At 49.0% G+C, this 15,989-nt stretch overlaps 1 protein-coding gene and 1 pseudogene across 3 annotated transcripts in view; both read right to left on the bottom strand.

Annotated features, from left to right (window-relative positions):
* Nucleotides 1-15,989, bottom strand: part of LOC135918897 (ankyrin repeat domain-containing protein 13D) — an 88,676-nt gene that overhangs the window by 49,714 nt on the left and 22,973 nt on the right. For all 3 annotated transcript variants that reach the window (XR_010569821.1, XM_065452582.2, XM_065452583.2), the window contains 2 exons: nt 13,814-13,880; nt 10,300-10,458 (listed from right to left, as the gene is read on the bottom strand). Coding sequence is in view for 2 of the 3 variants with exons in the window: in XM_065452582.2 (XP_065308654.1) it covers nt 10,300-10,458; nt 13,814-13,880 (226 nt within the window). In the remaining variant the exon portion in view is untranslated. The remainder of the gene's footprint in view (nt 1-10,299; nt 10,459-13,813; nt 13,881-15,989) is intronic.
* LOC139056458 (tigger transposable element-derived protein 4-like) lies at nt 6,480-8,508 on the bottom strand (annotated as a pseudogene).

Below are 15,989 nucleotides of genomic sequence, written 5' to 3'. Positions count from 1 at the left end.
TGATCCAGGCCGTTGTCCGCCAGGAGTTTGAAAACATGGGTCTTCACACCATCTGCTCGGCCCATCGCCCTGATACCCGCCCGGCTTCTTCGATTTCGCCCCGTTCCGCATCTTCTTACCCACCACGTTTCCGCAACCCATCTGAATGGCACACTGCTGACGACAAGCCTATTTGTTTCCACTGCCATCGAATCGGGCACATTTCTCGGTACTGTCGTAGTCGCTGGAGTTCCCCGATCCGGTCTACTTATACTGCCTACTCTCGCCCCTCAGGTGGCTTTTCTCGTCCCTATGCCGCACGCTCCGATAATGCCGCCACCGATTCTCCTGCAACGAACCGCCCTTATTCTCGTTCGCCTTCGCCCCAACGACGACAATCTCGCTCTCCCCAGCCCCGTCGTTCCTACTCGCCGACTCCCTTCGGACGCCGCGCCCAGCCGGAAAACTAGACGATGCAGCGCCTCGAGGTGACGCTGCATTGCTCCCTACGCCGCCAAATCCTCTACTGACTTTGCCCACTCATATGAACCTTCTTGACGTGCAAGTCGACAGTGTTTCTGTGTCTGCTCTCATAGACACTGGAGCGCATTTGTCCGTAATGAGCGCTGACCTTCGTAACCGGCTCAAGAAAATCGCTCAACAATCGTTCTATTCACAGTCATCGCCCACTGTCCCCACGACATCATCCTCGGCTTAGACTTCCTCTCCGCACATTCTGCTCTCATCGACTGTTCCACCAGTACTCTCCGCCTTGACCTGCCTGTTCTGGATCCTGCTGAACCCCACCCCAGTCGCCTCAGTTCCGCCGACTTCGTTCGCTTGCCACCTTCGGCACTGACCTACGTTGACCTAGTGTCATCCCCACCAGTCCCCGACGGTCACTACATCGCGGCTCCTATGCAAGACGTCCTCCTTACACACGGGATCACAGTACCCCATACAGTTTTATCTATTATGGCGAATTGCGTCTGCCTGCCAGTGGTCAACTTTGGCTTGACGACACAAGTGCTGCCACGCGGGATGTCTCTGGCCCAGCTTTGTTCATTCGAGGATCACTCAGTAGCACCCATTGCAGTAGACGACACTTCACCCGATACTCCTCTACCATCGCAGTCGACAAATTGTACCATTGCTGACTTACGGAAAATGATTGCCCCCGACTTGCCCTCCGAGCACGCTCGTGAACTCTACCGCGTTCTGTTTTCCTACCACGATATTTTTGACTTTCACGATCGTCCTTTGGCCCAAACTACAGCTGTCAAACATCGCATTAATACCGGCGATGCCCCTCCTATTCATCGCCGCCCGTATCGAGTGTCCCCAGCTGAGCGTCAAGTTATTCACGCAGAAGTTCGCAAAATGCTTGCCAAGAACATTATTGAACCGTCATGTAGTCCTTGGGCGTCACCGGTTGTGCTGGTAAAAAAGAAGGATGGCTCATGGCGCTTTTGCGTGGATTATCGGCACCTTAACAGGGTTACCAAAAAGGACGTGTATCCCCTACCTCGGATTGATGACGCCCTTGACTGCCTCCACGGTGCTCGCTATTTCTCCTCTGTTGACCTTCGCTCCGGCTATTGGCAGATTGCCGTGGACGATCTCGACCGCGAGAAGACTGCCTTTGTAACACCCGACGGTCTTTATCAATTCAAGGTGATGCCGTTCGGCCTATGTAACGCTCCTGCCACTTTTGAACGCATGATGGACTCCCTTCTTCATGGTTTCAAATGGTCCACGTGCTTGTGCTACTTGGACGACGTTATCGTATACTCCCCAACGTTCGCTACGCACCTCGAGCGCCTCTCAGCAGTCCTGGACGTTTTTCGGCGAGCCGGTCTGCAACTCAACGCATCGAAGTGCCAATTCGGCCGTCGTCAGATTACCGTCCTTGGACATCTCGTTGACGCGAACGGAGTGCAACCGGACCCAGGCAAGATCCATGCTGTTGCGCACTTCCCTGTTCCGAAGTGTGTCAAGGATGTGCGCAGCTTCATCGGCCTTTGTTCGTACTTCCGCCGTTTCGTGAGGAATTTCGCCGCCATAGCACGACCACTAACCGACCTTTTGAAAAAAGACGCTCCTTTCCAGTGGGGCGATAACGAGGCCTCTGCATTCTCTCATCTAATCGACATTCTCACAACGCCTCCCGTTCTGGCCCATTTCGATCCTTCTGCGCCTACCGAAGTCCGTACTGATGCCAGCGGTCACGGAATTGGAGCAGTACTGGCACAACGCCAGCGTGGCCACGACCGTGTTATCGCTTACACCAGCAGGCTCCTCTCACCCGCGGAGCGCAACTATTCCATCACTGAGCGTGAGTGTCTGGCCCTAGTTTGGGCGGTTGCGAAATTCCGCCCATACTTATATGGCCGATCCTTTTCCGTTGTCACAGACCATCACGCACTTTGTTGGTTATGCTCATTGAAAGACCCTTCAGGAAGACTTGGTCGCTGGGCCTTACGCCTCCAAGAATATTCGTTCTCTGTCACCTACAAATCTGGCCGACTACACAAGGATGCTGACTGCCTGTCGCGCTACCCGGTAGACGAGCCTGACGACGCCGACAGTAGTACCGCCGACGGCATTTTCTCTGTGTCTGCCTTCGCTAACATCGCCGATGAGCAGTACCGAGACCTATCGCTGCGAGTACTCATGCAGTATGCTGCGAGCGTCTGCGCTCTACACCTACCGACGCATCCGTTCGCCGATATGTCCTCCGGGGCGGCGTTCTGTACCGAAGGAGCTTCCTCCCTGATGGCCCTGATCTTCTTCTTGTCGTGCCACAACATCTACGACAGACTGTGCTCTTTGAGATGCATGACGCACCCACTGCAGGACATCTTGGGGTAACCCGCACGTACGACCGCGTCCGCCGCCGCTTCTATTGGCCTGGTCTCGCTCGCTCCGTCCAACGCTATGTTGCTGCCTGTGATCCCTGCCAGCGTCGGAAGACACCTCAAGTGCTACCTGCCGGTCATCTCCAGCCGATCACCATCCCTGTGGAACCGTTCTTTCGTGTTGGATTAGACCTGCTCGGTCCCTTTCCCACGTCATCCTCTGGGAACAAATGGGTAGCCGTCGCGACTGATTACGCCACCCGATACGCTATCACTCGGGCTCTCCCTACCAGCTGCGCCACTGACGTCGCGGACTTTCTCTTGCGTGACATTATCTTGCTTCATGGCGCCCCGCGACAGCTGCTTACCGACCGTGGTCGAAACTTCCTCTCGAAAGTTATCACTGACATTGTGCGTTCCTGTTCCATTCAACACAAACTGACTACTTCATACCATCCTCAAACCAATGGCCTGACAGAGCGGTTAAACCGTACTCTTACCGATATGCTGGCCAAGTACGTTTCCAAGGACCACCACGATTGGGACATTGCCCTTCCTTACGTAACGTTTGCGTACAATTCTTCCCGGCACGACACCGCCGGATTTTCTCCCTTTTATCTACTGTACGGTCGTGAACCTACCTTGCCCCTAGACACGGCACTTCCTCCTGCTGCAGTCTCAACAAGCGAGTATGCGCGCGACGCCATCGCCCTCGCCGACCATGCACGCCAGCTTGCCCGCGCTCGACTTACGGCCTCACAGACCACTCAGCAGTGTCAGTACAACGCCCGCCATCGTGACGTACAGTTTTCCCTTGGTGCGCTCGTGCTCCTGTGGTCGCCCTCTCGTCACGTCGGACTTTCAGAGAAGCTTCTTTCGCGATACACAGGGCCCTACCGCGTGCTGCGCCAGGTGACGCCTGTGACTTACGAAATTGCTCCTGTGGGCTCAACCTCGTCCTCTCCTGTGGCATCTAGTGATGTCGTACACGTCAGTAGGCTCAAGGCCTACTACACTGCTTCCGAGTCCGATCTTTAGTCGCTCCGGGACGGTGCTTTTGCAGCCGGGGGTAGTGCTACGGCACAATATGTGCGATCACGAAAGGCCAGCAGTGTGAAGACGACGACGACGGTTAGAAGCTTGCGCGGGCTGTCGCCTCTTGGCCAAGCGCAGCGTATTTTCCTTGTAAATATATTTGTACATAGCTTTTCGTCTGCGTCTTCCTACGTAACAATATTGTAAAATTATGGTCACATGGCAGTGACAGTGCAGAAATGAGTACACTGTCGCATATGTGAGTGAAGGATCTAATTCTTTATTGGGTAAACTCATGCCCAGAAAAACAAGCAACACTAAAATCACAATAATGAAGAGCACAGTGATCATACCTAATCTCCTGGAACAGGTCCCTCCAATATTTATGCACCTTTCACAATACATTCTAGGGTACTCACTGGTGCTTGCGTGCATTCGAAAAAGTACAACACTATTTACATCGAATACAGTACAGTAGCCGACCGATTTTCCGGACCTGGAGGGGACCGAAAAATAATCTGTGTGAAAAGCCCAGTTGCCATCGCCTGGCACGTACCCAGTTCGTTCGCTGGCTGCGCCCTACCTGCTGGTGCTGAGTTTGTCGCTGTTGCTCTATGAGCCGAATAAACCCGCCTTTACAATTGGTGGAGGTGCTGGGTACAACCAGAATTCTGGAACTCCGTAATCGGACACTGCAGCCCGTCTTCATAATGCCAGAAGAAGGACCACCACAACCACAACCCGCTGGCCCCAGTGACTACCGTGGTCTGCCCCGGCCTGTTGTGGCAACGCGACCCACCCATCTTCAGCGGTACTGAAGACCGTGACGTCAAAGACCGGCTTGCTGAATACGACCGGGTGAGCATCTGCAATTACTGGGACCACACCAAAAAACTTAATTACGTGTCGTTTTATTTGAGCGGTGTTGCCAGCATGTGGCACCGCAACCACGAACGTGATCTGACGACGTTGACGGCCTTCAAGACTAACGTGACAGAGGTATTTCGGCGCCCCGCGGTTCGCGAGCTTCGCGTTGAGCAACGTTTGCTTGGCCGTGCGCAACAGTGCGGGGAGACATTTACCAGCTATATAGAAGATGTTGTCGACCTCTGCAACCGCGTTGACGTCACAATGCCTGATGCCGAGAAGATCCACCATATCTTAAAAGGCATTGAAGACGACGCCTTCCAGATGCTGTTGGCGAAAAATCCCTCACAGTCTCTGAACTCGTCAGTCCTTGTCAAAGCTTCGACGAACTGCGCAAACAACGCGTAGCCACCTGCCAATCTACACCTCAGGCCACTTCAATGTCGAGCTTGGCTGCTGCCCCAGATAACACTTCGCTGCTGCTACAAATCAAGGAGTTCGTCTGTGAAGAGGTGGCTCATCAGCTTTCCTTGATTCCACTTGCACACGGCCAACCGAGTACTCCGCTGGCGCCCGCCCTCCAATCTGTCATCAAAGAGCAGGTAGCCGACCTCATTTCGCTTTCTCTTCAACAGGCTCTGACGGCCGCTCCCCTGACGTACGCCGAAGTCGCGATGAGGCCTGCGCCACAGACCTAGGGCCCCCTTCGCCCCCCTTTGCGCCCACCCGTATGCCCTCCAGTCCGTCCACTGGTGAACTATGCCCGACCTCAAGACCATTGGCGCACGGAAGACAATCGTCTGATTTGTTTTTATTGTGGCCGTGCTGGACACGTGGCACATCACTGTCGCCTGCTTACACCGAACGTCCTGAACAATGTGCGTCCATATGCGGCACGTTTCCAACAACGCTGCAACTATTTGGACGCCTTTGAATCTCCTTCTGCCGTCGACACCGCATTCTCCGCCGCTCGCCATTCCCCTTCTCCTCGCCGCCACTCGCTTTCCCCCATGCACTGGCGGCGGAGCCCTTTGCGCCAGGAAAACTAAATATCGCAGTTCAGGAGGCGAGAACTGCAGTGCCAGCGAAATGTATAAGGCCTCACACTTCCCCGAAGAATGTTATTGAAGTCGCAATCAAAGGAACATTGACGCTAGCACTTGTCGACACCGGCGCTGCACTTTCAGCGATAGATGCCCGTATTTGCCGCAAGATCGGAAAAGTGACGACGCCGCTTTCTGGACTGTCTCTTCGAACTGCCAACGCGCAGCACGTCGAGCCATCCGGCGCCTGCACTGCTCGTGTCGTAATTCAGGAGGTCCTCTATATCATATAATTCATCGTGTTGCCACCATGTTCACACGACGTCATATTAGGTTGGGACTTTCTCTCCACACATCATGCGATCATTGACTGTGCCCGCGCGGAAATCGAGCTGTTTCAGTTTTCGACCGATATTATCACTGACCATAAGGACCACTGTCGCAAAATCGCTGTTTCAGACGACACCGTTATACCTGCCTGGTCTTCCACTATTGTCAGTACCTGTTGTGAATCTGTAGATGACGGCACAGTACTCATCGCTCTGTCCGAACCCTCAGTTCGCCGCCGTTCATTACCACTGCCATTCGCCGTCCTCGAGTTCAAAGCTGAACTCGAGGACGGCGTGCACCCCCTTTACATCTGTATAAAAGAACAGTCCAAAAAATCCGTGAGTCGCAAAACCGAACTTGATTCCAGCTAAACTGGACTGAAAAAGTTGCGGATGGTCCCTTGTTTTAAGTTCCTGCTTTTTGTAACAACTCTGTGCAAGCGCCATGTTCTCGTCGTACACATTAGACAACAATATTAGAGCACTGACAACGTCTTGCGTTGATGGTTGCGGGCAGCCAGAGGTGTCGTCGTCGGAGTCCAAGTCGCTTCGAGGCCGTGCGGTCACCTGGCGCACAATCTCATCGTCCGTAAGCTCAACGCACAACTCTATGTTGTTGTCAATTGCGGAAAACTCATGAAAAGTAACAGTAGCAGGAAGGTCCATCCCACTGCTGCGTAAGTCGGCAATCAGCTGCTCGCCGGTGTCGATGTCTTTAGCGGTGCCGTTTGCCTCTTCGGTGACGGGCTCTTCAGAGTTGAAAAATCCAGCATGCTTAAAACAATTTACAATCAACGAAGGCTGAACAGCTTTCCAGGCATCTGCTAGCATGCCGAGTGCCGGAAACAGGTTAATGGAGTATGTCTTCTCGTTGTCAAAGCACATGAGTATGCGGCCAAGGAAATGGCCTGGGTAGTGCACCTTGAGGTTTTTAACCCTTTAAGGGTCAATGACGTCAATATACAGTGCCGCGAACAAGTAAAAAAATGGTCAATGCCGTATATTTACGGTGCTCTCTGTACGGTTAAAAAGCACGCCAGCTTCCTAACTTTTTCTTTCCTGTCATGTGCTGCCACTATGTCCCGTCTTTCCCGTGCCTCCCTTTCTCAATTTTTGTTGCACGGTTTGTTTTAGAGCTAGTTTGCTCTCGCAGATCTATTTACCGCTTGCGCATTGGCGTGCGCGTGGGCGGGCGGCGGTTTGGGTTTTATTCTGTGGGCAGTTTCGGCTTCTTGCGCTGGCAAAACTGATGGCTATCTCGTTACTAATCGCTCAAAAGGTGACTGCCTGTCTCTCTGACTCACAGGGGGTGCGCATAGGAAGGATGCCACCGTGCATGTGTTTCTGTTACTTATTGTTTTTTGGACACTTACGAAAACTACTTGCCTCTGGTTGGTGATAAAATGAAGATTAGCGGAAGTTTGTCACATTTTGAGTTTTTGACGGGCACCCAACCAGTTTTTTTGAGTGCACGCACCTATTCAGTTCTGTTATACGCTATGGATGTACATATTAGTGTAAGAGCAGGAACATTTGAGTTTTGCAAAATATTCTTGTGTGCGCATTTTCAAAGCCTTGAACTATGTGTATAACAACGCATAAAATTTTTTATTCGTATAAGTTTATTTCCTTTTTCATTGTTGTTATTCATGATTGAAGAGTACATATATACCAACTCAAAATACTTTTTTTTACGGTCACCCTAGAAAAATTACGGCAAATTTTTTTTTAAGTAAGTCCCGCAGAAGAATTGGAATCTGCAATAAAAAAATTGACCCTCAAAAGGTTAATGGCCCCTTGGTCTATCGGCTGGAGCACACTTGTATTCGGCAGCAAGAATTCAATATGAATAGCTTGCAGGTTGTTTACGGCGGCCCCCGTGTGCCCCACAGTTGTCTACGACTATTACCACGTGCCTTTTCTGGTGCTCAAACATCCGGTCCAGACGGCGGACGTAATCTTCAAACAAGCTACGTGTAATCCAGGCCTTTGTATTGCTGCTGAACCATACAGGCAGGTTCTTCGCACCCTTAAACCAATGTGGCTTTTTCGCCTTCCCCATCACTAGAAGGGGCAGCTTCTCGGTGACAACCACATTTGCCCCGACCATGACAGTTACCGTCTCCTTACTATGGTTCCCACCAGCACAGGCCTCATTAGTAAAAAAAGTGGACAGTCCGAGAGCATTTTGAAGAATAGGCCTGTCTCATCACAATTAAATATGTCTGCAGCAGCACACTCTTGTAGCAGAGCCTTCAACTTACTCGTCTGGTTATCCATGACAGTATATTGATCTACGGCACCCCTCTCCCCACAAACTTTCTTGAAAGAGACTCCATGCGATTTCTTAAACCCACGGATCCACCCATCAGTGAACTTGAAGCACTGAGTGCCCATTTTTAAAGCGAGCATCTCGGCTTTCTGCTTGAGCATGTTGCCCGAAAAGGGGGGGGGGGGGGATTCTTTGCTAGGACTCCTTTCAACCATAGTTGGAAGGCCTCTTCAAGCTTTGGATGTTGTCCTTTCCGGTCATTTTTTTTAGTTTTGCAGTGCGATTGGTCAACTGCAGACAAGACCTTTTCTGCTTTTCATGTAAACAGACAAGGTCTGTTTGGAGATATTAGACTCCTTCGCAACGTCGACTTGGGTCTGCCCTTGCTCAATAAGCCTGATGATGGCGGCCTTCTTGTCCAGCGTCATGGTCGAATATTTTCCACGCTTCTTCGACATATTCGGTGGAGGCGGGTGAAGAGCAGGGCCATGGCGTCGAAAACACATTGGCTTTGTGCTGAATGAATGGCCACAACACACCGAAATAGTGATGGTATGTTGTACGGCGGCTGGTGATGGAAGGCGATAATTTCCATTGCACTGTACTGGATACAAGCCAGCGGATCACTACTGGACGAAAACATGCGCGACACCACCTATGACATCGAGGCAAAACTGATGATGACGGTGGTTATCGTGAGCATCGCCTGGCGTTCATAGGTGGCGTCCAAAACTGGCTACGCATGACTGGTTTCCGGCTCTCAAAATCGCTTCTGCCCCAGGCTACGGGCAAAAGCATGACCTTTAAGATAAGCGTTTCTTACAACAGGTGCCACCGTTGGCGCGTGGATTTGGATGCTTCCTATACTTGCTAATCAAATTACTATACTGATCCAAGACACCTTACGTTCGATCTGAAGCTAGTCAGGAAGCTCAAGATTCAATATGGCGTCCTCCTTGACCCATAACGCTGGTCCGTCGTGGTAAACTTTGTCCAGAAAATTGAACTTCTGGCTTTATGTGGTCTGAAAAATCTGATTGCGTAAATGCATGAGCTCTATGGGAACCCTGATCGTGCATTCATCAAGTCCAAATTTTGGATTCCAAAAAATTGGTTGGCCACTGTACGTGCGTTTTGCACCAGTGGCAGATCCAGCCTCGACAGGGAGGGGAGAGGGAGGGACCTCATAACATTGGGGATAAGGGAAAGTAAAAAAAGTGCGAGTCGCTTTGCCGCAGTCACCTTTGTGCCATGCATCCCGCATGGCATGCCTTAGTTGCCCCTCTCCCATCGCTCTTCCATCCTCCGATGTCGGCAAGGGGGTGGAATGTAGACACCAGCGATGTGATGCGACAAAGGCGTGCCGTGCAGGCACAAAAGGGAGTGTGACAAAGGGGCTCGCATTTCTTTTTTTCCCGAGGATTATTAATTCTTTTTTCTTTAGGCGCACACAACCAGTAGCCTGATTTAACTGTTATAACCAATAATACGGCATGGGAGAATTGGGAAAGAGGTTTATTTTACCATAAAATGTATACAAAAGTTGACACTGCATTGACTAGTCATTGTTTTATTTGATATATTGTTAAAGTCTGTATCATTATAAGGGGGTTTGACTGTATGTCTGTCTGTTTCATGACTAGCTTGAGTGCCAACCAACTAGATTACACCCGGGCTCTCGTGAACAATGAAGATGATTTTAAATATTGTCTGCAAATATCTTCCAAAGGCACAGATGCTGTTAAAGGGCTGTGGCAGATGGTGTGAAAGGTTGACCAGAATGATCGGCGAGAGTAAGGAAAGTACTAGCTGTGGTTAAAGTGGTAAATCTTTGCCAAGGAGAACAAATGACGAGCAGGAATGCCATTTTCGAAAATGAGCGAGTGGAGGACACATAGAAGAGGACGAATACCAACCCCATTTGGCATTTCCAGAGCGGCACCCTCTTCAACCTCGACTGTGCCCAAGAAAGACTGCAACGGCGATCGTGCAGCCTTGTGACGAGCCTTGTCTGCTTCTGAAAGGTGCTCCACCCTGGTCTTGGTCACGAGTTCCACATTTGTTGCACTGAACACCTGCACAGGTGACAAGTTTAAGCATGAAATCTGCCACTTCTGCAACATAAAAATAAAAAGTGTGTGAGTAGGCAAAAACAAACTTATTGCACAAATATACTAGCACTGAATTGCTGTCACCTGATCTTGCGTCATTTGCATGCTGTATAAGGAGACTATGAAGGAACCAGATTTGCTGAAATGCATTACCTCTGTGAAGTACCTCTCATGTCCCTGGCAGTAAATCCCCTCCACAGCTGACCAAGTCATACATGTACCACCAATCTAGCCACCTCTCTGACATTCCCCCTTCCCTTTTATTCCCATATTGCCATATTTACTCGTGTCAGACCTGTCCTTTCTTTTGGAATATTTGCAGGGTGCAGCTCTTACATGAGTGCAGCATACATCTACCCACTAAAGCCACGGACAACGTTGTGAATGATATGAAGAATCGCAACAAACACTGGCTACACATGCCAAACATATACAGTCTATGCTTGTTACAATGGACTTGTGTACAACAGAATTTCGAATATAATGGACCACATTTCAACCTTAGTTTGCTCTACCTAATTTATTAATGAAACAAAGTTTGCTTTAAACGGACCACGCTAAAACAGACTATCGGCGACAGCAGACAAATTCAGCAGCAATTTTTGTCAAAATCGGGTGCATAAAACTGAATTTTGCCATGTCGACATGGGCTGGCAACTGACTTGCGAGGGTCAGCCGACGATTGCGGCTCAATATTGCGTGTATGAGGGAGGAAGGCAGGGCGGACACACGTCCTCTTCTTTCACACGCGATTTACAGGAGGGGGAAGGAGGCAAGAGAGAGGAGGTGGTTCTACTCTGGCAGCTAGTGTTTACAGAGCGGCTGCCATATGTTGAAAGTGATCTGCGATGTGTACGAAGTGCGTGCCCACGCAGGCCTCATCTTCAAAGCGATATGCGATGTGGACAAAGTGCGCTTAGTGCCAGTAGCTTCGTATGCGCTGTGCTTTTGACGTTTAGTTCGCGTGGAAGTGAGAGACAGCAAGAAGGTCAATTCACTCGCTGTTGCTGCCGCACTTCCTCCCACCAATGTTTTGACAGCGACTTCCCGCAGTCATTGAACGAGACGTGCTCACGTTTACCTTTGCTCGTGTGACATGGTGCTTGTTAATTTAGTTAGTAAGCTAAAGTTTACAACTTCACACAGCCGATAAATCTACTATCCTTATTTCCAGATCCTTACTTCTAATTTGCTATTGCAATCGTTGCTTCGCCTTTTGAGTGAAACAGAGACCCTTCTTCTTTTTTTTTCCCTCTGGACATTCTTCACTCACTCTTTGCAACATAGTTACACATCATGACCAAAGTTTCGGAAGTGGGGTGTTTCGGACATTACAGACTTTGTATAAACCGACATCTTTTCTTGGATTATGAGGATCTGTTGTAGCGTGAGTCGACTGTATTTGTTCAACATTCAGTAAAACTGATCAAGTTTCACTTCATTTTTCTTCGCTCCTGCTCTCAACGTCATTTACAATGTCACCAAAGCTTACCACCTAATCGGCACACTCCCAAAGATGGTTCTGCTGCAGATGCATTATGGCACAGGCCAATTTTGTAAAAGCCTTTCTTTTTCAAACATTTGCCCTTGAAAGTGGGGTGTGTGGGACTTTGACACGAGTAAATACGGTATACTGTGTAGAACAGAAGTTGCACCATGTTCTCGTGGCTTGTTATTGAATCATGTAAAACTAAGGAGATGTGCACTACTTGTCTTACACTGCTGTGACAAGTACCTCGAGCAACAAATCATATGAAAGTGGTGCAAATTAAGGAATGGTGCTACTTGGCAAAGTGGCCAAAGGGATCTCAACAACGGGCTTCTGCAGACAGGCCGTATTCCAGCTCACCAAGCTCACTCACTACAGCCAAGTCACGCATTTCATAATTGCTCCTACATAATCCTCGTGCATTAAGGCTCAATCACACTGGTTATTTGAACAGGTCGTGCGACCATGTGTGACTGGCGACCATAAAGCGACTGAATGCGACCAATGCTCACACCAGCAAGCCTGGCTGCGCAAAACCTGCAAATCACATTCTTGGAGATTATCGTTCTCAGTGTGATCTCTTTAGGGATATACACAGTTCGCGTGCACATTGATGGTTTCGCATTCCGGCAACAGCCATCAATTATTATTTGAGCAAAGAGGAAGACGTCACTGTGCTGATGTGCTCAGTCGTGGTGTCAGCTGTAGCAGCGTGGAAGCTCCCGAAGAAAAAGCCACACTAGTGCTTGCACCCTTGCCTTTGTTTGCGATAAGTGGCTGGCCACGCTAGCCGCCTCCTGCCCAAAACTCCGCGCGCATGACGAGGAGTATTATCGAGAGTATGTTCTAATTTTTAGTTGACCTTGCGTGGGAATTGGTACACTTTTTGTGCATCCTTTTGCTGCTGTTAAGCTTCCTGCAAATGTTACCGTGTACATTCAACACATTATTGGAACAGCTGCAGCCCAGCATCACGAGACAAGACAGCAACTACATTCCTGTAATTTGTCATGGTGGCGTGGACTTTTAATTACATTCCTGTAGTCTGCCATGGTGGCGTGGATATTGAATTTTGTGCAACACAGGAGGATGCTGGATGAAAACACACGCTAGCATAACTTTCGGCACGCCACTTATTGCTTTAACAGTTTTGCAACCACGGTTGCATGACTGAAAAATCAAACAGCGAGCGACCATTTGCGACCATTTGCAACTGGTCACTTTGCAACCAACTTGGTCGCACAACCGTTGTCAGCCACCGGTGTGAATGAGCCTTTAGTCTTACCATCTCTTATGTGATAACTCTTCTGCATGAACCCCTTAGCGTCAAACCACCTGAAAACATTTTTGATACATACTTTTCAGTTCTTGAGCCAGGACCCAAATCAAATTTGTGTAACAAATGAGACAAGAAAGCATGCGAAAGGGCCAGAGTTTGTGCCTTACATGCACAAGGTTGTATGTAATGTTAATAAAATGGTAAAAAAGTATATGATACATCCCTTCATTTTCTTTGTTTCTGAAAAGGATCCCAAGTGCACCCAAAGAACATATGAGTGTTCTTGCGTTCCACGGCCATCAAAAGACGGCCATCGTGGCCAGGAATGAAACATGCAATCTCACACTTAGCAGCACAATGCCATAGACACAAGCCACCAAGCCACTGTGGCAGATTGCAAGCTACTTCTTACAAAAGATACACGACTGAAACTAATCCAACAGCAGCAAATCTTGTGCAGGGTGCGGGCAACTATATCTAGTCAATCCCACAAGCAGTACTCAGTGGTGGTTAGGGTTGTGACTCTCATGCTCTAGAAGGGGTGTGCTTACTTTGCAGTTATGGCCATTGACTGTTTCACTTTTGTCGCTCTTCCAGCCAAGGATTCCAGACTTGTTCCTGCACATAAGAAGCCCAAATAAAGATTGCCGAACAATGCGAACAGGAAAAGAAAGAAAACAGGTAAATGAAATCTAAAGTGCAAGAAAACTTGCCCAGGCTGCTTAATATTGGATGAACACACACATTCGTCTGTCCATGCACACATGTGTATGTATGGACAGACGCCTCATAGGGCCAAACCAATGTGTGCTGTATGATCCTTGTATATTTTTCCATAATATGCAACTTTGAAATCTAGTTAAACCCACTTAATTAGCACTTCTGGTTTATACCATACCATACCACCGACCATAATCTCAGCAGCATGCCGACTCAAGCAAGAGAGAGAGAGAGAGAGAAAGGGAGGGAGAAAAATTAGTATAACATGCTTGTACTAAACTTGGTATGATGCCCACAACTATATATATATATATATATATATATATATATATATATATATATATATATATATATATATATATATATATACCGTATATGCACGATTATGGCACTATTTCTATGCTGACACAGTGGCAAGGTCTTCAAAGAAGGAATTACGCTGATGGTTCAAGTTCCAGGCTACCAATTTGTACTGAAGATCTGAGTGAATGCTTCCAAAGATTACTCAAGTTATTCACGACATAAGCAAAATATTGTAGAACTGGCCTCCATTGTTCCCTCATTTATTAATCTCATCACTGCAAGCTCTCTGCCACCCTTAGCTATTTCTGTTCCCTTGGCCCTCATTCTTCAAAGACGAAAGCTGTGATATAGTTGGCTGACTACACAATGCACCATATCTTCTAGCAGTAATAATTAAAAAAAAACTAATTGAACAAAGAAGACCGGCATAACTCGGCTTAACAAAACCAAACAAATCCATACTGCTATCTTCTTCTCTACAGCCCACATGTCATTTAAAGTTGTTCAGTCACTCATACCAAGTTTTACCACCATAGAAAATATGCTTGTGTAGGATGGGTTTGTGGCATGCAAAATCAGTGACGACGATGAGCCACAATATACAGGAGTATATTTTTGCTCAGCAGAAGGCCGTAGCTGACTGTCATTCCTTGGCGGATAAATCTCCCGGCCACCTCCTGCTGGCCGCTGGTGATCCGAGCCACGCGCCCAGGCCTGTCCCTAGCTAGCCATTGTTCTCCTCACCTTCCTCAACGTCGATGGTGCTACAGGAGGCCCCCCTTCTAGTGACGCAGCCATGCAGGTACCTGGAATGATATTTTGAGGCGCTTGGGCCAAGTTTTGGTAGTTGTGTGTTTGATGACTGGCGAGCACCAACTGGCTCAGGGCAAATTGGTTTATCCAGTGGCTGAAGGAGTGGGTCCTCAACCAAGGCAGGTATGAGGCGATTGATAGAGGTATTGTCCTGTTGGCCGTTTAAGTCCACGGTAAAATGTTTGTCGGCACAATGAATGACACGGTAGGGACCATCATAAGGGCGTTGCAGGGGTTTGCACACAGAGTTACAGCGGACGAAAACATAAGAGGCCGTCGCCAGCTCTTTGGGAATGTGCAATGAAGTACGGTGCTGGCAGCATGGTTCAGGAGCACGAGGTGTTCGGAATGAAGCTTGCAGCCTGTTGACATAGTCGGTGGGGTCAGGGCACAGCGATGAAATGGTATGGTGGAACAACTCCCCTGGAAGGCGTAGTGGTGCTCCAAAAACCATCTCGACAGGCATACAGTGCAGATCCTGCTTCAGTGTAGCCCGAAGACTCAGCATAACCAGTGGTAGTGATGTGGATCAGTGAGTGGCGTCAGGCTGCGCTCCGAGCAAAGTCTTGATAGAGCAATGAAAATGTTCAACAAGACCACTGGCTATGGGGTGATATGCCGTGGTGCATACGCGAGAAGTGCCTAGGAGGGCCAGCAGGTTATTTGATTCAAACTGGCATGCTCTATCATTTGTAATAGTAGATGGTATGCTGCATCACGAAACCCACCTCGCGACGAACACGTCTGCGATAGTTTCAGTACGGATGTCGGGTAGAGGGAAAGCTTCTGGCCATCAGATAAAGCGATCTATGCATGTTTGATGGCGGCCATGGCCCCAAAATGTCAATGTGTATCTTGTCGGATAATTCAGATGGTGGAGTAAACAAACCA

Source organism: Dermacentor albipictus, chromosome 2, assembly GCF_038994185.2.
Source record: "Dermacentor albipictus isolate Rhodes 1998 colony chromosome 2, USDA_Dalb.pri_finalv2, whole genome shotgun sequence".
Classification (NCBI taxonomy): domain Eukaryota; kingdom Metazoa; phylum Arthropoda; class Arachnida; order Ixodida; family Ixodidae; genus Dermacentor; species Dermacentor albipictus.
Note: the sequence above shows the minus strand (reverse complement) of the source record. Positions and strands in the feature narration are given on the sequence as shown.